This window comes from Hypanus sabinus, chromosome 6 (genome assembly GCF_030144855.1).
Source record: "Hypanus sabinus isolate sHypSab1 chromosome 6, sHypSab1.hap1, whole genome shotgun sequence".
NCBI lineage: Eukaryota > Metazoa > Chordata > Chondrichthyes > Myliobatiformes > Dasyatidae > Hypanus > Hypanus sabinus.
Genome location: NC_082711.1, coordinates 179,364,076 through 179,386,745, shown reverse-complemented (window position 1 = coordinate 179,386,745; position 22,670 = coordinate 179,364,076). Strand labels below are relative to the sequence as shown.

The 22,670-nt window shown below is 50.0% G+C and overlaps 1 protein-coding gene across 2 annotated transcripts in view; it reads left to right on the top strand.

Moving 5' to 3' along the window:
- The window catches only part of pigs (phosphatidylinositol glycan anchor biosynthesis, class S), a 107,746-nt gene that overhangs the window by 64,958 nt on the left and 20,118 nt on the right, over positions 1-22,670 (top strand). For both annotated transcript variants that reach the window (XM_059973715.1, XM_059973716.1), the window contains exons 3-4: positions 12,920-13,034; positions 20,817-20,906. In XM_059973715.1, coding sequence (XP_059829698.1) covers positions 12,920-13,034; positions 20,817-20,906 — 205 coding nt within the window. The remainder of the gene's footprint in view (positions 1-12,919; positions 13,035-20,816; positions 20,907-22,670) is intronic.

Here is a 22,670-nt window from a genome sequence, read left to right as displayed (position 1 = left end):
GTACACTGTCCAGTCTGTTCACTATGGGGAGTGTGGAAAGTACACTATCCAGTCCGTTCACTGTGGGAATGGGGAGTGTGGAAAGTACACTGTCCAGTCTGTTCACTATGGGGAGTGTGGAAAGTACACTGTCCAGTCTGTTCACTATGGGGAGTGTGGAAAGTACACTGTCCAGTCTGTTCACTATGGGGAGTGTGGAAAGTACACTGTCCAGACTGTTCACTGTGGGAATGGGGAGTGTGGAAAGTTCACTGTCCAGTCTGTTCACTGTGGAGAGTGTGGAAAGTATACTGTCCAGTCTGTTCAGTATGAGGGATTGTGGAAAGTACACTGACCAGTCTGTTCACTATGGGAATGGGGAGTGTGGAAAGTACACTGTCCAGTCTGTTCACTGTGGGGAGTGTGGAAAGTACACTGTCCAGTCTGTTCACTGTGGGGAGTGTGGAAAGTACACTGTCCAGTCTGTTCACTGTTGGAATGGGGAGTGTGGAAAGTACACTGTCCAGTCTGTTCACTGTGGGAATGGGGAGTGTGGAAAGTACACTGTCCAGTCTGTTCACTATGGGAAGTGTGGAAAGTACACTGTCCAGTCTGTTCACTGTGGGAATGAGGAGTGTGGAAAGTACACTGTCCAGTCTGTTCACTATGGGAATGTGGAGTGTGGAAAGTACACTGTCCAGTCTGTTCACTATGGGGAGTGTGGAAAGTACACTGTCTAGTCTGTTCACTATGGGAAGTGTGGAAAGTACACTGTCCAGTCTGTTCACTATGGGAAGTGTGGAAAGTACACTGTCCAGTCTGTTCACTGTGGGAATGGAGAGTGTGGAAAGTACACTGTCCAGTCTGTTCACTGTGGGAATGGGGAGTGTGGAAAGTACAATGTCCAGTCTGTTCACTGTGGGAATGGGGAGTGTGGAAAGTACACTGTCCAGTCCGTTCACTATGGGAAGTGTGGAAAGTACACTGTCCAGTCTGTTCACTGTGGGAATGAGGAGTGTGGAAAGTACACTGTCCAGTCTGTTCACTATGGGGAGTGTGGAAAGTACACTGTCCAGTCTGTTCACTCTGGGGAGTGTGGAAAGTACACTGTCCAGTCTGTTCACTGTGGGAATGAGGAGTGTGGAAAGTACACTGTCCAGTCTGTTCACTATGGGAAGTGTGGAAAGTACACTGTCCAGTCTGTTCACTGTGGGAATGGGGAGTGTGGAAAGTACACTGTCCAGTCTGTTCACTGTGGGAATGGGGAATGTGGAAAGTACAATGTCCAGTCTGTTCACTGTGGGAATGAGGAGTGTGGAAAGTACACTGTCCAGTCTGTTCACTATGGGGAGTGTGGAAAGTACACTGTCCAGTCTGTTCACTATGGGGAGTGTGGAAAGTACACTGTCCAGTCTGTTCACTATGGGGAGTGTGGAAAGTACACTGTCCAGTCTGTTCACTGTGGGAAGGTGGAAAGTACACTGTCCAGTCTGTTCCCTATGGGAAGTGTGGAAAGTACACTGTCCAGTCTGTTCACTGTGGGAATGGGGAATGTGGAAAGTACAATGTCCAGTCTGTTCACTGTGGGAATGAGGAGTGTGGAAAGTACACTGTCCAGTCTGTTCACTATGGGAATGGGGAGTGTGGAAAGTACACTGTCCAGTGTGTTCACTATGGGGAGTGTGGAAAGTACAGTGTCCAGTCTGTTCACTATGGGGAGTGTGGAAAGTACCCTGTCCAGTCTGTTCACTATGGGAATGGGGAGTGTGGAAAGTACACTGTCCAGTCTGTTCTCTGTGGGGAGTGTGGAAAGTACACTGTCCAGTCTGTTCACTGTTTGAATGGGGAGTGTGGAAAGTACACAAGTACACTGTCCAGTCTGTTCACTGTGGGAATGGGGAGTGTGGAAAGTACACTGTCCAGTCTGTTCAATGTGGGAATGGGGAGTGTGGAAAGTACACTGTCCAGTCGGTTCACTATGGGAATGGGGAGTGTGGAAAGTACACAAGTACAGTGTCCAGTCTGTTCAATGTGGGAATGGGGAGTGTGGAAAGTACACTGTCCAGTCCGTACACTATGGGGAGTGTGGAAAGTACACTGTCCAGTCCGTACACTATGGGGAGTGTGGAAAGTACACTGTCCAGTCTGTTCACTGTGGGAATGGGGAGTGTGGAAAGTACACTGTCCAGTCTGTTCACTGTGGGAATGGGGAGTGTGGAAAGTACACAAGTACACTGTCCAGTCTGTTCACTGTGGGAATGGGGAGTGTGGAAAGTACACTGTTCAGTCTGTTCACTATGGGGAGTGTGGAAAGTACACTGTCCCGTCTGTTCACTGTGGGAATGGGGAGTGTGGAAAGTACACTGTTCAGTCTGTTCACTATGGGAATGGGAGGAGTGTGGAAAGTACACTGTCCAGTCTGTTCACTATGGAGGAGTGCGGAAAGTATACTGTCCAGTCTGTTCACTATGGGGAGTGTGGAAAGTAGACTGTCCAGTCTGTTCACTGTGGCAATGGGGAGTGTGGAAAGTACACTGTCCAGTCTGTTCACTGTGGGAATGGGGAGTGTGGAAAGTACACTGTCCAGTCTGTTCACTTTGCGAATGGGGAGTGTGGAATGTACACTGTCCAGTCTGTTCACTATGGGGTGTGTGGAAAGTACACTGTCCAGTCTGTTCACTGTAGGGCGTGTGGAAAGTACACTGTCCAGTCTGTTCACTATGGGGAGTGTGGAGAGTACACTGTCCAGTCTTTTCACAGTGGGAATGGGGAGTGTGGAAAGTACTCTGTCCAGTCGGTTCACTATGGGGTAGTGTGAAAAGTACACTGTCCAGTCTTTTCACTATGGGAATGGGGAGTGTGGAAAGTACACGGTCCAGTCTGTTCACTGTGGGAATGGGGAGTGTGGAAAGTTCACTGTCCAGTCTGTTCACTGTGGAGAGTGTGGAAAGTATACTGTCCAGTCTGTTCAGTATGGGAATGGGGAGTGTGGAAAGTACACTGTCCAGTCTGTTCACTCTGGGGAGTGTGGAAAGTACACTGTCCAGTCTATTCACCGTGGGAATGGGGAGTGTGGAAAGTACACTGTCCAGTCTGTTCACTATGGGGAGTGTGGAAAGTACACTGTCCAGTCTGTTCACTATGGGGAGTGTGGAAAGTACACTGTCCAGTCTGTTCACTATGGGGAGTGTGGGAAGTACACTGTCCAGTCTGTTCACTGTGGGAATGAGGAGTGTGGAAAGTACACTGTCCAGTCTGTTCACTATGGGAAGTGTGGAAAATACACTGTCCAGTATGTTCACTATGGGAAGTGTGGAAAGTACACTGTCCAGTCTGTTCACTGTGGGAATGGGGAGTGTGGAAAGTACAATGTCCAGTCTGTTCACTGTGGGAATGAGGAGTGTGGAAAGTACACTGTCCAGTCTGTTCACTGTGGGAATGGGGAGTGTGGAAAGTACACTGTCCAGTCTGTTCACTGTGGGAATGGGGAGTGTGGAAAGTACACTGTCCAGTCTGTTCACTGTGGGAATGGGGAGTGTGGAAAGTACACAAGTACACTGTCCAGTCTGTTCACTGTGGGAATGGGGAGTGTGGAAAGTACACTGTCCAGTCTGTTCAATGTGGGAATGGGGAGTGTGGAAAGTACACTGTCCAGTCGGTTCACTATGGGAATGGGGAGTGTGGAAAGTACACAAGTACACTGTCCAGTCTGTTCAATGTGGGAATGGGGAGTGTGGAAAGTACACTGTCCAGTCCGTACACTATGGGGAGTGTGGAAAGTACACTGTCCAGTCTGTTCACTGTGGGAATGGGGAGTGTGGAAAGTACACTGTTCAGTCTGTTCACTATGGGGAGTGTGGAAAGTACACTGTCCCGTCTGTTCACTGTGGGAATGGTGAGTGTGGAAAGTACACTGTCCCGTCTGTTCACTGTGGGAATGGGGAGTGTGGAAAGTACACTGTTCAGTCTGTTCACTATGGGAATGGGAGGAGTGTGGAAAGTACACTGTCCAGTCTGTTCACTATGGAGGAGTGCGGAAAGTACACTGTCCAGTCTGTTCACTATGGGGAGTGTGGAAAGTAGACTGTCCGGTCTGTTCACTGTGGGAATGGGGAGTGTGGAAAGTACACTGTCCAGTCTGTTCACTGTGGGAATGGGGAGTGTGGAAAGTACACTGTCCAGTCTGTTCACTTTGGGAATGGGGAGTGTGGAAAGTACACTGTCCAGTCTGTTCACTATGGGGTGTGTGGAAAGTACACTGTCCAGTCTGTTCACTGTAGGGCGTGTGGAAAGTACACTGTCCAGTCTGTTCACTATGGGGAGTGTGGAGAGTACACTGTCCAGTCTTTTCACAGTGGGAATGGGGAGTGTGGAAAGTACTCTGTCCAGTCGGTTCACTATGGGGTAGTGTGAAAAGTACACTGTCCAGTCTTTTCACTATGGGAATGGGGAGTGTGGAAAGTATACGGTCCAGTCTGTTCACTGTGGGAATGGGGAGTGTGGAAAGTTCACTGTCCAGTCTGTTCACTGTGGAGAGTGTGGAAAGTATACTGTCCAGTCTGTTCAGTATGAGGGATTGTGGAAAGTACACTGACCAGTCTGTTCACTATGGGAATGGGGAGTGTGGAAAGTACACTGTCCAGTCTGTTCACTGTGGGGAGTGTGGAAAGTACACTGTCCAGTCTGTTCACTGTGGGGAGTGTGGAAAGTACACTGTCCAGTCTATTCACTGTGGGAATGGGGAGTGTGGAAAGTACACTGTCCAGTCTGTTCACTATGGGGAGTGTGGAAAGTACACTGTCCAGTCTGTTCACTATGGGGAGTGTGGAAAGTACACTGTCCAGTCTGTTCACTATGGGGAGTGTGGAAAGTACACTGTCCAGTCTGTTCACTATGGGGAGTGTGGAAAGTACACTGTCCATTCTGTTCACTGTGGGAATGGGGAGTGTGGAAAGTACACTGTCCAGTCTGTTCACTATGGGAAGTATGGAAAGTACACTGTCCAGTCTGTTCACTGTGGGAATGGGGAGTGTGGAAAGTACAATGTCCAGTCTGTTCACTGTGGGAATGAGGAGTTTGGAAAGTACACTGTCCAGTCTGTTCACTATGGGAATGGGGAGTGTGGAAAGTACACTGTCCAGTCTGTTCACTGTGGGAATGGGGAGTGTGGAAAGTACACAAGTACACTGTCCAGTCTGTTCACTGTGGGAATGGGGAGTGTGGAAAGTACACTGTCCAGTCCGTTCACTATGGGGAGTGTGGAAAGTACACTGTCCCGTCTGTTCACTGTGGGAATGGGGAGTGTGGAAAGTACACTGTCCAGTCCGTTCACTATGGGGAGTGTGGAAAGTACACTGTCCAGTCTGTTCACTGTGGGAATGGGGAGTGTGGAAAGTACACTGTCCAGTCTGTTCACTGTGGGAATGGGGAGTGTGGAAAGTACACAAGTACACTGTCCAGTCTGTTCACTGTGGGAATGGGGAGTGTGGAAAGTACACTGTCCAGTCCGTTCACTATGGGGAGTGTGGAAAGTACACTGTCCCGTCTGTTCACTGTGGGAATGGGGAGTGTGGAAAGTACACTGTCCAGTCCGTTCACTATGGGGAGTGTGGAAAGTACACTGTCCCGTCTGTTCACTGTGGGAATGGGGAGTGTGGAAAGTACACTGTCCAGTCTGTTCACTATGGGAAGTGTGGGAAGTACACTGTCCAGTCTGTTCACTATGGGAAGTGTGGAAAGTACACTGTCCAGTTTGTTCACTGTGGGAATGGGGAGTGTGGAAAGTACACTATCCAGTCTGTTCACTGTGGGAATGGGGAGTGTGGAAAGTACACTGTCCAGTCTGTTCACTGTGGGAATGGGGAGTGTGGAAAGTACACTGTCCAGTCTGTTCACTGTGGGAATGGGGAGTGTGGAAAGTACACTGTCCAATCTGTTCACTGTGGGGACTGTGGAAAGTACACTGTCCAGTCTGTTCACTGTGGGAATGGGGAGTGTGGAAAGTACACTGTCCAATCTGTTCACTGTGGGGAGTGTGGAAAGTACACTGTCCAGTCTGTTCACTGTGGGAATGGGGAGTGTGGAAAGTACACTGTCCAGTCTGTTCACTGTGGGAATGGGGAGTGTGGAAAGTACACTGTCCAGTCTGTTCACTGTGTGAATGGGGTGTGTGGAATGTACACTGTCCAGTCTGTTCACTGTGGGAATGGGGAGTGTGGAATGTACACTGTCCAGTCTGTTCACTGTGGGAATGGGGAGTGTGGAAAGTACACTGTCCAATCTGTTCACTGTGGGAATGGGGAGTGTGGAAAGTACACTGTCCAGTCTGTTCACTATGGGGTGTGTGGAAAGTACACTGTCCAGTCTGTTCACTATGGCGAGTGTGGAGAGTACGCTGTCCAGTCTTTTCACAGTAGGAATGGGGAGTGTGGAAAGTACTCTGTCCAGTCGGTTCACTATGGGGTAGTGTGAAAAGTACACTGTCCAGTCTTTTCACTATGGGAATGGGGAGTGTGGAAAGTATACGGTCCAGTCTGTTCACTGTGGGAATGGGGAGTGTGGAAAGTTCACTGTCCAGTCTGTTCACTGTGGAGAGTGTGGAAAGTACACTGTCCAGTCTGTTCACTGTCGGGAGTGTGGAAAGTACACTGTCCAGTCTATTCACTGTGGGAATGGGGAGTGTGGAAAGTACACTGTCCAGTCTGTTCACTATGGGGAGTGTGGAAAGTACACTGTCCAGTCTGTTCACTATGGGGAGTGTGGAAAGTACTCTGTCCAGTCTGTTCACTATGGGGAGTGTGGAAAGTACACTGTCCAGTCTGTTCACTATGGGGAGTGTGGAAAGTACACTGTCCATTCTGTTCACTGTGGGAATGGGGAGTGTGGAAAGTACACTGTCCAGTCTGTTCACTATGGGAAGTATGGAAAGTACACTGTCCAGTCTGTTCACTGTGGGAATGGGGAGTGTGGAAAGTACAATGTCCAGTCTGTTCACTGTGGGAATGAGGAGTTTGGAAAGTACACTGTCCAGTCTGTTCACTATGGGAATGGGGAGTGTGGAAAGTACACTGTCCAGTCTGTTCACTGTGGGAATGGGGAGTGTGGAAAGTACACAAGTACACTGTCCAGTCTGTTCACTGTGGGAATGGGGAGTGTGGAAAGTACACTGTCCAGTCCGTTCACTATGGGGAGTGTGGAAAGTACACTGTCCCGTCTGTTCACTGTGGGAATGGGGAGTGTGGAAAGTACACTGTCCAGTCCGTTCACCATGGGGAGTGTGGAAAGTACACTGTCCAGTCTGTTCACTGTGGGAATGGGGAGTGTGGAAAGTACACTGTCCAGTCTGTTCACTGTGGGAATGGGGAGTGTGGAAAGTACACAAGTACACTGTCCAGTCTGTTCACTGTGGGAATGGGGAGTGTGGAAAGTACACTGTCCAGTCCGTTCACTATGGGGAGTGTGGAAAGTACACTGTCCCGTCTGTTCACTGTGGGAATGGGGAGTGTGGAAAGTACACTGTCCAGTCCGTTCACTATGGGGAGTGTGGAAAGTACACTGTCCCGTCTGTTCACTGTGGGAATGGGGAGTGTGGAAAGTACACTGTCCAGTCTGTTCACTATGGGAAGTGTGGAAAGTACACTGTCCAGTCTGTTCACTATGGGAAGTGTGGAAAGTACACTGTCCAGTCTGTTCACTGTGGGAATGGGGAGTGTGGAAAGTACACTGTCCAATCTGTTCACTGTGGGAATGGGGAGTGTGGAAAGTAGACTGTCCAGTCTGTTCACTGTGGGAATGGGGAGTGTGGAAAGTACACTGTCCAGTCTGTTCACTATGGGGAGTGTGGAAAGTACACTGTCCAGTCTGTTCACTATGGGGAGTGTGGAAAGTACACTGTCCAGTCTGTTCACTATGGGGAGTGTGGAAAGTACACTGTCCAGTCTGTTCACTGTGGGAAGTGTGGAAAGTACACTGTCCAGTCTGTTCACTATGGGAAGTGTGGAATGTACACTGTCCAGTCTGTTCACTGTGGGAATGGGGAGTGTGGAAAGTAGACTGTCCAGTCTGTTCACTGTGGGAATGGGGAGTGTGGAAAGTAGACTGTCCAGTCTTTTCACTGTGGGGGAGTGTGGAAAGTACACTGTCCAGTCTGTTCACTGTGGGGGAGTGTGGAAAGTACACTGTCCAGTCTGTTCACTATGGGGAGTGTGGGAAGTAGACTGTCCAGTCTGTTCACTGTGGGGGAGTGTGGAAAGTACACTGTCCAGTCTGTTCACTGTGGGGAGTGTGGAAAGTAGACTGTCCAGTCTGTTCACTATGGGGTAGTGTGGAAAGTATACTGTCCAGTCTGTTCACTGTGGGAATGAGGAGTGTGGAAAGTTCACTGTCCAGTCTGTTCAGTGTGGGGGAGTGTGGAAAGTACACTGTCCAGTCTGTTCACTGTGGGAATGGGGAGTGTGGAAAGTACACTGTCCAGTCTGTTCACTATGGGAATGGGGAGTGTGGAAAGTACACTGTCCAGTCTGTTCACTGTGGGAATGGGGAGTGTGGGAAGTACACTGTCCAGTCTGTTCACTATGGGGGAGTGTGGAAAGTACACTGTCCAGTCTGTTCACTGTGGGAATGGGGAGTGTGGAAAGTACACTGTCCAGTCTGTTCACTGTGGGAATGGGAGTGTGGAAAGTACACTGTCCAGTCTGTTCACTGTGGGAATGGGGAGTGTGGAAAGTACACTGTCCAGTCTGTTCACTGTGGGAATGGGGTGTGTGGAAAGTACACTGTCCAGTCTGTTCACTATGGGAATGGGGAGTGTGGAAAGTACACTGTCCAGTCTGTTCACTATGGGAATGGGGAGTGTGGAAAGTACACTGTCCAGTCTGTTCACTGTGGGGGAGTGTGGAAAGTACACTGTCCAGTCTGTTCACTGTGGGAATGGGGAGTGTGGAAAGTACACTGTCCAGTCTGTTCACTGTCGGGAGTGTGGAAAGTACACTGTCCAGTCTATTCACTGTGGGAATGGGAAGTGTGGAAAGTACACTGTCCAGTCTGTTCACTATGGGGAGTGTGGAAAGTACACTGTCCAGTCTGTTCACTATGGGGAGTGTGGAAAGTACTCTGTCCAGTCTGTTCACTATGGGGAGTGTGGAAAGTACACTGTCCAGTCTGTTCACTATGGGGAGTGTGGAAAGTACACAAGTACACTGTCCAGTCTGTTCACTGTGGGAATGGGGAGTGTGGAAAGTACACTGTCCAGTCCGTTCACTATGGGGAGTGTGGAAAGTACACTGTCCCGTCTGTTCACTGTGGGAATGGGGAGTGTGGAAAGTACAATGTCCAGTCTGTTCACTGTGGGAATGAGGAGTTTGGAAAGTACACTGTCCAGTCTGTTCACTATGGGAATGGGGAGTGTGGAAAGTACACTGTCCAGTCTGTTCACTGTGGGAATGGGGAGTGTGGAAAGTACACAAGTACACTGTCCAGTCTGTTCACTGTGGGAATGGGGAGTGTGGAAAGTACACTGTCCAGTCCGTTCACTATGGGGAGTGTGGAAAGTACACTGTCCCGTCTGTTCACTGTGGGAATGGGGAGTGTGGAAAGTACACTGTCCAGTCCGTTCACCATGGGGAGTGTGGAAAGTACACTGTCCAGTCTGTTCACTGTGGGAATGGGGAGTGTGGAAAGTACACTGTCCAGTCTGTTCACTGTGGGAATGGGGAGTGTGGAAAGTACACAAGTACACTGTCCAGTCTGTTCACTGTGGGAATGGGGAGTGTGGAAAGTACACTGTCCAGTCCGTTCACTATGGGGAGTGTGGAAAGTACACTGTCCCGTCTGTTCACTGTGGGAATGGGGAGTGTGGAAAGTACACTGTCCAGTCCGTTCACTATGGGGAGTGTGGAAAGTACACTGTCCCGTCTGTTCACTGTGGGAATGGGGAGTGTGGAAAGTACACTGTCCAGTCTGTTCACTATGGGAAGTGTGGAAAGTACACTGTCCAGTCTGTTCACTATGGGAAGTGTGGAAAGTACACTGTCCAGTCTGTTCACTGTGGGAATGGGGAGTGTGGAAAGTACACTGTCCAATCTGTTCACTGTGGGAATGGGGAGTGTGGAAAGTAGACTGTCCAGTCTGTTCACTGTGGGAATGGGGAGTGTGGAAAGTACACTGTCCAGTCTGTTCACTATGGGGAGTGTGGAAAGTACACTGTCCAGTCTGTTCACTATGGGGAGTGTGGAAAGTACACTGTCCAGTCTGTTCACTGTGGGAAGTGTGTTAAGTACACTGTCCAGTCTGTTCACTATGGGAAGTGTGGAATGTACACTGTCCAGTCTGTTCACTGTGGGAATGGGGAGTGTGGAAAGTAGACTGTCCAGTCTGTTCACTGTGGGAATGGGGAGTGTGGAAAGTAGACTGTCCAGTCTGTTCACTGTGGGGGAGTGTGGAAAGTACACTGTCCAGTCTGTTCACTTTGGGGGAGTGTGGAAAGTACACTGTCCAGTCTGTTCACTATGGGGAGTGTGGGAAGTAGACTGTCCAGTCTGTTCACTGTGGGGGAGTGTGGAAAGTACACTGTCCAGTCTGTTCACTGTGGGGAGTGTGGAAAGTAGACTGTCCAGTCTGTTCACTATGGGGTAGTGTGGAAAGTATACTGTCCAGTCTGTTCACTGTGGGAATGAGGAGTGTGGAAAGTTCACTGTCCAGTCTGTTCAGTGTGGGGGAGTGTGGAAAGTACACTGTCCAGTCTGTTCACTGTGGGAATGGGGAGTGTGGAAAGTACACTGTCCAGTCTGTTCACTATGGGAATGGGGAGTGTGGAAAGTACACTGTCCAGTCTGTTCACTGTGGGAATGGGGAGTGTTGGAAGTACACTGTCCAGTCTGTTCACTATGGGGGAGTGTGGAAAGTACACTGTCCAGTCTGTTCACTGTGGGAATGGGGAGTATGGAAAGTACACTGTCCAGTCTGTTCACTGTGGGAATGGGAGTGTGGAAAGTACACTGTCCAGTCTGTTCACTGTGGGAATGGGGAGTGTGGAAAGTACACTGTCCAGTCTGTTCACTGTGGGAATGGGGTGTGTGGAAAGTACACTGTCCAGTCTGTTCACTATGGGAATGGGGAGTGTGGAAAGTACACTGTCCAGTCTGTTCACTGTGGGGGAGTGTGGAAAGTACACTGTCCAGTCTGTTCACTGTGGGAATGGGGAGTGTGGAAAGTACACTGTCCAGTCTGTTCACTGTGGGGGATTGTGGAAAGTACACTGTCCAGTCTGATCACTGTGGGAATGGGGAGTGTGGAAAGTACACTGTCCAGTCTGTTCACTGTGGGGGAGTGTGGAAAGTACACTGTCCAGTCTGTTCACTGTGGGAATGGGGAGTGTGGAAAGTACACTGTCCTGTCTGTTCACTGTGGGGGAGTGTGGAAAGTACACTGTCCAGTCTGTTCAATGTGGGAATGGGGAGTGTGGAAAGTACACTGTCCTGTCTGTTCACTGTGGGGGAGTGTGGAAAGTACACTGTCCAGTCTGTTCACTATGGGAATGGGGAGTGTGGAAAGTACACTGTCCAGTCTGTTCACTGTAGGGCGTGTGGAAAGTACACTGTCCAGTCTGTTCACTATGGGAATGGGGAGTGTGGAAAGTACACTGTCCAGTCTGTTCACTATGGGGTGTGTGGAAAGTACACTGTCCAGTCTGTTCACTGTGGGAATGGGGAGTGTGGAAAGTACACTGTCCAGTCTGTTCACTATGGGAAGTATGGAAAGTACACTGTCCAGTCTGTTCACTGTGGGAATGGGAGTGTGGAAAGTACACTGTCCAGTCTGTTCACTGTGGGAATGGGGAGTGTGGAAAGTACACTGTCCAGTCTGTTCACTGTGGGAATGGGGTGTGTGGAAAGTACACTGTCCAGTCTGTTCACTATGGGAATGGGGAGTGTGGAAAGTACACTGTCCAGTCTGTTCACTATGGGAATGGGGAGTGTGGAAAGTACACTGTCCAGTCTGTTCACTGTGGGGGAGTGTGGAAAGTACACTGTCCAGTCTGTTCACTGTGGGAATGGGGAGTGTGGAAAGTACACTGTCCAGTCTGTTCACTGTGGGGGATTGTGGAAAGTACACTGTCCAGTCTGATCACTGTGGGAATGGGGAGTGTGGAAAGTACACTGTCCAGTCTGTTCACTGTGGGGGAGTGTGGAAAGTACACTGTCCAGTCTGTTCACTGTGGGAATGGGGAGTGTGGAAAGTACACTGTCCTGTCTGTTCACTGTGGGGGAGTGTGGAAAGTACACTGTCCAGTCTGTTCACTATGGGAATGGGGAGTGTGGAAAGTACACTGTCCAGTCTGTTCACTGTAGGGCGTGTGGAAAGTACACTGTCCAGTCTGTTCACTATGGGAATGGGGAGTGTGGAAAGTACACTGTCCAGTCTGTTCAATGTGGGAATGGGGAGTGTGGAAAGTACACTGTCCTGTCTGTTCACTGTGGGGGAGTGTGGAAAGTACACTGTCCAGTCTGTTCACTATGGGAATGGGGAGTGTGGAAAGTACACTGTCCAGTCTGTTCACTGTAGGGCGTGTGGAAAGTACACTGTCCAGTCTGTTCACTATGGGAATGGGGAGTGTGGAAAGTACACTGTCCAGTCTGTTCACTATGGGGTGTGTGGAAAGTACACTGTCCAGTCTGTTCACTGTGGGAATGGGGAGTGTGGAAAGTAGACTGTCCAGTGTGTTCACTGTGGGAATGGGGAGTGTGGAAAGTTCACTGTCCAGTCTGTTCACTGTGGGAATGGGGAGTGTGGAAAGTATACTGTCCAGTCTGTTCACTGTGGGAATGGGGAGTGTGGAAAGTAGACTGTCCAGTGTGTTCACTGTGGGAATGGGGAGTGTGGAAAGTACACCCTGCAGTCTGTTCAGTGTAACGTGCTCTTTGTGTTGTCATTTCTCCTGCAGCTGGATATCAGCGTGCCGGTGGAGGTGGTCTTTGCGAGGGGCACACTGACAGCAGAACAACAGAAGAAGCTCCTACCTCAGACTCAGTTCAGCCATAAACGGACCCAGCTGGATGGTGAGTGTCCAGAACATGGACCTGGTTCTGGCAGCTTGCACCTCTGTGTTCTGGTCCAGGTGCCAGAACTGCAGTCTCTGTGGAGATTGTGCATTTTTAATTGATAGGGATGTTTTTTGAGCCAGAGGGATGTTGGAGGTCAGAGTAGTGTTTAGGGAGAGGGATGTTGAAGAGTTCGACCTCTGCTTCATGCTTGAAAGCCGGCAGTGTGGATGGGTGACCAAGTGCAGGCCTCCTCTCCACTCTTCGAGTTCGAAGGCCCGTGGCATGGACGGGTGATGAAGGGCTTTGTGGATGCTGGGCTGCTCCATTTTATGGGTTTTGGGATGAGATATCTGTGTGAGCAGAGGGCCTGAGTGGCTGGTGAATGATTAGTCTGGGTGTCAGTACTGGATATCAACGACTGAAGTCCGTAAGTTTAGCCAAAGCCTGGAGATGGACGTCCAGAGGCGCCTGCTGGAGTTGGAGGACTGTCGTGAGTGTGTGTGTGTGAGGGTGAGCAGGGAGGATTAAATGGACCTGTATTGCTGTTGTTTTGTTATTTATTGTGTAGTGTTTTGTTTCCTGTGTTCTGTTGAGTATTCTGGAGATGCTGTGTTGATACTGGAATGTGTAACAACACTCGTGAACTGCCCCACCACACCCTCGGGTATGTTGGTTGCTAACGGGAGTTTCACATTTCTTTGTCTGTTCTAATACACATGTGACAAATAAATCTCAGTCTGAATCTGATTACGGTTGTTCTGATATTCAACGAGCATTTTCCAGCACTATTTCTAAAACTCCGCTCACTCGAGCAGGAATGGGCCATGGTGCCGGGAGGCTGGTACTTTCGACCAGTTATTTACTGGTCAGAATAACTTTGAATGTGCTGGAATGCAAGTAACTCAGAGCATAGTAGTTGCTTCCTCATACATCACAGACACGTCCCTCCCCACCAGCCGTCCTATCTGCAGGAGACACTGCCTCCAGAAGTGGTGGACTCGGGCCAGTCCGTCACAGACACGTCCCTCCCCACCAGCAGTCCGTCAGAGACACGTCCCTCCCCACCAGCAGTCCGTCACAGACACGTCCCTCCCCACCAGCCGTCCTATCTGCAGGAGACACTGCCTCCAGAAGTGGTGGACTCGGGCCAGTCCGTCACAGACACGTCCCTCCCCACCAGCTGTCCTATATGCAGGGGACACTGCCTTCCCCACCAGCAGTCCGTCACAGACACGTCCTTCCCCACCAGCAGTCCGTCACAGACACGTCCCTCCCCACCAGCAGTCCGTCAGAGACACGTCCCTCCCCACCAGCTGTCCGTCACAGACACGTCCCTCCCCACCAGCTGTCCGTCACAGACACGTCCCTCCCCACCAGCAGTCCTATCTGCAGGAGACACTGCCTTCCCCACCAGCAGTCCGTCACAGACACGTCCCTCCCCACCAGCTGTCCTATCTGCAGGAGACACTGTCTCCAGAAGTGGTGGACTCGGGCCAGTCCGTCACAGACACGTCCCTCCCCACCAGCAGTCCTATCTGCAGGAGACACTGCCTTCCCCACCAGCAGTCCGTCACAGACACGTCCCTCCCCACCAGCTGTCCGTCACAGACACGTCCCTCCCCACCAGCAGTCCGTCAGAGACACGTCCCTCCCCACCAGCTGTCCTATCTGCAGGAGACACTGCCTTCCCCACCAGCAGTCCGTCACAGACACGTCCCTCCCCACCAGTTGTCCTATCTGCAGGAGACACTGCCTTCCCCACCAGCAGTCCGTCACAGACACGTCCCTCCCCACCAGCAGTCCGTCACAGACACGTCCCTCCCCACCAGCTGTCCTATCTGCAGGAGACACTGCCTTCCCCACCAGCAGTCCGTCAGAGACACGTCCCTCCCCACCAGCTGTCCTATCTGCAGGAGACACTGCCTTCCCCACCAGCAGTCCGTCACAGACACGTCCCTCCCCACCAGCTGTCCTATCTGCAGGGGACACTGCCTTCCCCACCAGCAGTCCGTCACAGACACGTCCCTCCCCACCAGCAGTCCTATCTGCAGGAGACACTGCCTTCCCCACCAGCAGTCCGTCACAGACACGTCCCTCCCCACCAGCAGTCCGTCACAGACACGTCCCTCCCCACCAGCAGTCCGTCACAGACACGTCCCTCCCCACCAGCAGTCCGTCAGACACACGTCCCTCCCCACCAGCTGTCCTATCTGCAGGGGACACTGCCTTCCCCACCAGCAGTCCGTCACAGACACGTCCCTCCCCACCAGCAGTCCGTCACAGACACGTCCCTCCCCACCAGCAGTCCGTCACAGACACGTCCCTCCCCACCAGCAGTCCGTCAGAGACACGTCCCTCCCCACCAGCAGTCCGTCACAGACACGTCCCTCCCCACCAGCCGTCCTATCTGCAGGAGACACTGCCTCCAGAGAGAGACAGGGCACAGAGAGGATTAGACAGACCACCTGCAGAGTGGTGGACTCGGGCCAGTCCGTCACAGACACGTCCTTCCCCACCAGCAGTCCTATCTGCAAGAGACACTGCCCTCCCCACCAGCTGTCCTATCTGCAGGAGACACTGCCTCCAGAAGGCAGCATCCATCATCAAGGATCCCCACCCTCCCACTCCTCCCATGAGCCCGAAGTCCCACCACCAGGATCCGGAACCGTTCGGATCCCTAATCAACTGGAGTTTAACAACACCATGGTCTCTTGGCACGATAATGGAGTTGTCTTAATTTTTTCTAATTGTGTTCTTTCTTGTAAAAGGTTGTGTATAATTTGTGTTTGATGTGTTTTTCTTGTGAATGCCAATACTTTTTACCTGTGATGCTGTTGTAAGATTTTCATTGCACCTGTTCAGATAAGTACAAAATTCAAATTAAATTTATAATCAAATGTCAACATGTAGGGTCTCATTATGTAGGCTCACAGAGACTCATTTCTGTGGGCATTCACAGTAGAAGAAAGGAATACAATAGAATCAATGAAAATCTACACACACACACATGCACACGCACACACATGCACGCACACACACGCATACACACACTCACACGCACCACTCACACACACACACACACACCCACCCACACACTCTCTCACACACACACTCACACACACACCCACACACTTGCACACACATACCCACACTCACACTCACATACCCACACTCACACACACTCACTCACACACACACCCACCCACACACACTTGCACACGCATACACACACTCACACACACACCCACACACCCACCCACACACTCTCACACTCACTCACACACACACACTGTTGAAAGCAAGACAATAACCATATAACAATCACAGCACGGAAACAGGCCATCTCGGCTCTCCTAGTCCATGCCGAACTCTTAATCTCACCTAGTCCCACCTACCTGCACTCAGCCCATAACCCTCCACTCCTTTCCTGTCCATATACCTATCCAATTTTGCCTTAAATGACTCAACTGAACTGGCCTCTACTACTTCTACAGGAAGCTCATTCCACACAGCTATCACTCTCTGAGTAAAGAAATACCCTCTCATGTTTCCCTTAAACTTCTGCCCCCTAACTCTCAAATCATGTCCTCTCGTTTGAATCTCCCCTACTCTCAATGGAAACAGCCTATTCACGTCAGCTCTTATCTATCCCTCTCAAAATTTTAAATACTTCGATCAAATCCCCCCCTCAACCTTCTACGCTCCAATGAATAGAGACCTAACTTGTTCAACCTTTCACTGTAACTTAAGCGCTGAAACCCAGGAAACATCCTAGTAAATCGTCTCTGCACTCTCTCTAATTTATTGATATATTTCCTATAATTCGGTGACCAGAACTATACACAATATTCCACATTTGGCCTTACCAATGCCTTGTACAATTTTAACATTACAACTGTGCGTACAAATAATAATATTGAGAGCATGAAAATGGGTCCATAAGTTGTGGAATCAGTTGCGTATTAAGTGAGTGAAGTTATCCCTTGTGGTTCAGGAGCCTGGTGGTTGAGGGGTAATCACTGTTCCTGAACCTGGTGGTTGAGGGGTAATGACTGTTCCTGAACCTGGTGGTTGAGGAGTAATGACTGTTCCTGAACCTGGTGGTTGAGGGGTAATGACTGTTCCTGAACCTGGTGGTTGAGGGGTAATGACTGTTCCTGCACCTGGTGGTTGAGGGGTAATGACTGTTCCTGTACCTGGTGGCTGAGGGGTAATGACTGTTCCTAAACCTGGTGGTTGAGGGGTAATGACTGTTCCTGAACCTGGTCATGACGGGTAATGACTGTTCCTGCACCTGGTGGTTGAGGGGTAATGACTGTTCCTGTACCTGGTGGCTGAGGGGTAATGACTGTTCCTAAACCTGGTGGTTGAGGGGTAATGACTGTTCCTGAACCTGGTGGTTGAGGGGTAATGACTGTTCCTGCACCTGGTGGTTGAGGGGTAATGACTGTTCCTGCACCTGGTGGTTGAGGGGTAATGACTGTTCCTGAACCTGGTGGTTGAGGGGTAATGATTGTTCCTGCACCTGGTGGTTGAGGGGTAATCACTGTTCCTAAACCTGTTGGTTGAGGGGTAATGACTGTTCCTGAACCTGGTGGTTGAGGGGTAATGACTGTTCCTGAACCTGGTGGTTGAGGGGTAATGACTGTTCCTGAACCTAGTGGTTGAGGGGTAATGACTGTTCCTGAACCTGGTGGTTGAGGGTTAATGACTGTTCCTGCACCTGGTGGTTGAGGGGTAATGACTGTTCCTGTACCTGGTGGTGAGGGGTAATGACTGTTCCTGTACCTGGTGGCTGAGGGGTAATGACTGTTCCTAAACCTGGTGGTTGAGGGGTAATGACTGTTCCTGCACCTGGTGGTTGAGGGGTAATGACTGTTCCTGTACCTGGTGGTGAGGGGTAATGACTGTTCCTGTACCTGGTGGCTGAGGGGTAATGACTGTTCCTAAACCTGGTGGTGAGGAGTAATGACTGTTCCTGTACCTGGTGGTGAGGGGTAATGACTGTTCCTGAACCTGGTGGTTGAGGGGTAATGACTGTTCCTGTACCTGGTGGCTGAGGGGTAATGACTGTTCCTGAACCTGGTGGTTGAGGGGTAATGACTGTTCCTGCACCTGGTGGCTGAGGGGTAATGACTGTTCCTAAACCTGGTGGTGAGGAGTAATGACTGTTCCTGAACCTGGTGGTGAGGGGTAATCACTGTTCCTGAACCTGGTGGTTGAGGGGTAATGACTGTTTCCGAAACTGGTGGTTGAGGGGTAATGACTGTTCCTGAACCTGGTGGTTGAGGGGTAATGACTGTTCCTGCACCTGGTGGTTGAGGGGTAATGACTGTTCCCGAACCTAGTGGTTGAGGGGTAATGACTGTTCCTGAACCTGGTGGTTGAGGGGTAATGACTGTTCCTGAACCTGGTGGTTGAGGGGTAATGACTGTTCCTGAACCTGGTGGTTGAGGGGTAATGACTGTTCCTGCACCTGGTGGTTGAGGGGTAATGACTGTTCCTGAACCTGGTGGCTGAGGGGTAATGACTGTTCCTGAACCTGGTGGCTGAGGGGTAATGACTGTTCCTGCACCTGGTGGCTGAGGGGTAATGACTGTTCCTGAACCTGGTCATGACGGGTAATGACTGTTCCTGCACCTGGTGGTTGAGGGGTAATGACTGTTCCTGCACTTGGTGGTTGAGGGGTAATGACTGTTCCTGCACCTGGTGGCTGAGGGGTAATGACTGTTCCTAAACCTGGTGGTTGAGGGGTAATGACTGTTCCTGAACCTGGTGGTTGAGGGGTAATGACTGTTCCTAAACCTGGTGGTTGAGGGGTAATGACTGTTCCTGTACCTGGTGGTGAGGGGTAATGACTGTTCCTGAACCTGGTGGTTGAGGGGTAATGACTGTTCCTGAACCTGGTGGTTGAGGGGTAATGACTGTTCCTGAACCTGTTGGTTGAGGGGTAATGACTGTTCCTGTACCTGGTGGTGAGGGGTAATGACTGTTCCTGCACCTGGTGGCTGAGGGGTAATGACTGTTCCTGCACCTGGTGGTTGAGGGGTAATGACTGTTCCTGAACCTGTTGGTTGAGGGGTAATGACTGTTCCTGTACCTGGTGGTGAGAGGTAATGACTGTTCCTGCACCTGGTGGCTGAGGGGTAATGACTGTTCCTAAACCTGGTGGTTGAGGGGTTATGACTGTTCCTGAACCTGGTGGTTGAGGGGTAATGACTGTTCCTGAACCTGGTGGTTGAGGGGTAATGACTGTTCCTGAACCTGGTGGTTGAGGGGTAATGACTGTTCCTGAACCTGGTGGTGAGGGGTAATGAATGTTCCTGAACCTGGTGGTTGAGGGGTAATGACTGTTCCTGCACCTGGTGGTTGAGGGGTAATGAATGTTCCTGCACCTGGTGGTTGAGGGGTAATGACTGTTCCTGCACCTGGTGGTTGAGGGGTAATGACTGTTCCTGCACCTGGTGGTTGAGGGGTAATGACTGTTCCTGCACTTGGTGGTTGAGGGGTAATGACTGTTCCTGCACCTGGTGGTTGAGGGGTAATGACTGTTCCTGAACCTGGTGGTTGAGGGGTAATGACTGTTCCTGAACCTGGTGGTTGAGGGGTAATGACTGTTCCTGCACTTGGTGGTTGAGGGGTAATGACTGTTCCTGCACCTGGTGGTTGAGGGGTAATCACTGTTCCTAAACCTGTTGGTTGAGGGGTAATGAATGTTCCTGCACCTGGTGGTTGAGGGGTAATGACTGTTCCTGAACCTGGTGGTTGAGGGGTAATGACTGTTCCTGAACCTGGTGGTTGAGGGGTAATGACTGTTCCTGCACCTGGTGGTTGAGGGGTAATGACTGTTCCTGAACCTGGTGGTGAGGGGTAATGAATGTTCCTGAACCTGGTGGTTGAGGGGTAATTACTGTTCCCGAACCTAGTGGTTGAGGGGTAATCATTGTTCCTGCACCTGGTGGCTGAGGGGTAATGACTGTTACTGTACCTGGTGGTGAGGGGTAATGACTGTTCCTGCACCTGGTGGTTGAGGGGTAATGACTGTTCCTGCACCTGGTGGTTGAGGGGTAATGACTGTTACTGTACCTGGTGGTGAGGGGTAATGACTGTTCCTGCACTTGGTGGTTGAGGGGTAATGACTGTTCCTGCACCTGGTGGTTGAGGGGTAATGACTGTTCCTGAACCTGGTGGTTGAGGGGTAATGACTGTTCCTGCACCTGGTGGCGTGGGTGGTGAGGGGTAATGACTGTTCCTGAACCTGGTGGTTGAGGGGTAATGACTGTTCCTGAACCTGGTGGTTGAGGGGTAATCATTGTTCCTGCACCTGGTGGTGAGGGGTAATGACTGTTCCTGCACCTGGTGGTTGAGGGGTAATGACTGTTCCTGCACCTGGTGGTTGAGGGGTAATGACTGTTCCTGAACCTGGTGGCGTGGGTGGTGAGGTTTGTTAGCTTCCTGATGGTAGCAGTGAGAAGGGAGCGCGGCCTAGATGGTGGGGGTTCTTGAAGGTGGGATCTGCTTCCTTGTGGCAGCGTTTCATGTCGATGTGCTCAGTGGTGTTCTCGTGCTTCTGACAGTAAGCGCACCTTTGACCTGTGTGTCTCAGGCCCCAGTTCCTGGGCCTGTTCTCAGCTCCGTCGTTGTTGACTCCGTGCATCTACTCATGGTCGGAAGCCAAGAGAAAGGTTACTTACGTGGGTACTGGAGTCAGAGACAGGATTCTCACCATCCGATCCTTGTACAATTTCAAATATGTAATTTACCAAAGCTTTAACCGTTGTTCTGTCTTCCTCACAGGTAAAACAGGCTTGAAGTACCGGTACGAGAAGACGTACAGAGCCGTAACTGGGTTAGAGCAAGATGCCTTAATGAGCAAAGATGTGGAAGGTATAGGTTATATGTCTCAAATCTGATATTAGTACCTTCTTTGATAGATGTCATAGAACATTTCCAGTTCAGCACAGTATAGGCCCTTCGGCCCACAATGTTGTGCTGTCCTACTAACCTACTCCAAGATCAATCTAACCCTTCCCTTCCACTTAGCCTCCAGTTTTCTATCATCCATCTGCCTATCTAAGAGTGTCTTACGTGCCCCCAATGTATCTGCCTCTAACACCACCCTTGACAGCACATTCCGCACACCCACCACTCTCTGTGTAAGAAAACCTATCTCTGACATCCCCACTATACTTTCCTCCAATCACCTTAAAATTATGCCCCCTGGTACTAGCCATTTCCATCCTGGGAAAAAGGGTCTCTGTTCACTCGATCTATGCCTCTTATAATCTTGTATTCCTGTCAAAGCTCTTCTCATCGTCCTGCGATCCCTCCCACATTCCATAGGTTAACTGTTCACATCGGTGTAGTTGGGTGAAATTGCCTGTTAACGTGTTGTATCTCTAAAAGAAAATCTTGCAGTCAGAGTAACTCATTCTATTTAATGATATCACACTTCCTCTGTCAATGCATTATTTAACCAGATTGTGGTATTTTCTGAGTGACCATTGCTGAGATTTTCCATACTGAAAGTTAAGATTTGTTTAAGTTGTGTCAATACTGAGTCACACAGGAGCTGTAAGTGGGAAATATTAAAGTCTTTATTCACACAGCAATCTCCAGGAGAGTCCAAGAGAATCTCACTCTCCTGACAAGATATTTTATACTTCAACACAAAGATCACAAATTACAGTTTCTGTAGTTATGATCACATACTTAACTTTAACGCTTAGAATATAATCAGGTAAATTTATAGAATTATGTATTTATGTAATACATCTAATGTAGTCTTATGTAATAGCACATCTCAACTACCAGAACTCCTTTGAACATTCAGTACCGGTGTCTGTTTTAAAAGGCAGGTACTCTTCTGTTCCACCTTCTAGGGAGGCTCCATAAATATACAACTAACTAGCAGGCTAAGGGACAAGCACAAGAGATGCTGGAAATCTAGATTAACACACGTAAAATGCTGGAGGAATTGAGCAGGTCAGCTAACTTCTATGGAGGGGAATGAACCGTCAAAAGTGAATAAGTGCTGGCTCTCCATGGATGCTGCCTGACCTGCTGAGTTCCTCCTGCGTTTTGTGTGTTAGGTTCAGTGACAAAATGGATCTGTCCTGAACAAATGAGAAAATCCAGGCAACATACACAAAATACTGGAGGAACTCAGCATCAATGGAAAAGAGTACTGGGCCAAGACCCTTCATCAGAACTGAAGGAAAAACTCCTCCTCATCTTTCTTTCTCCAGTTGGTGTGATGAAGGGCCTTGGCCCAAAACGTCAACTGTTTACTCTTTTCCATAGATGCTGCCTGGCCTGCTGAGTTCCTCCAGCATTTTGTGTGTTGCTCTGTCCCGAACTGTGTGTTAAGTGACAAGGATCTATATGTATCTTTAGCAATGAGTTAATAGCAGGAATGTTCACCTATTGTCCTCCCCTATGGAGTTTCAATGGGAGCGACTCAGAATGAGTCTCAAGTCCTGATGAAGGGTCTCAACCCTAAACGTCCACCCTTCACACCCTCCATAGATCTGCCTGACCTGCTGAGTTCCTCCAGCATTTTGTGTGTTTTTCTCTGGATTTCCAGCATCTGCAGAACCTCTCGTGTTTATGTCCCATTAAATTGTGCACAGGTTTTATTTCTCAAAAACT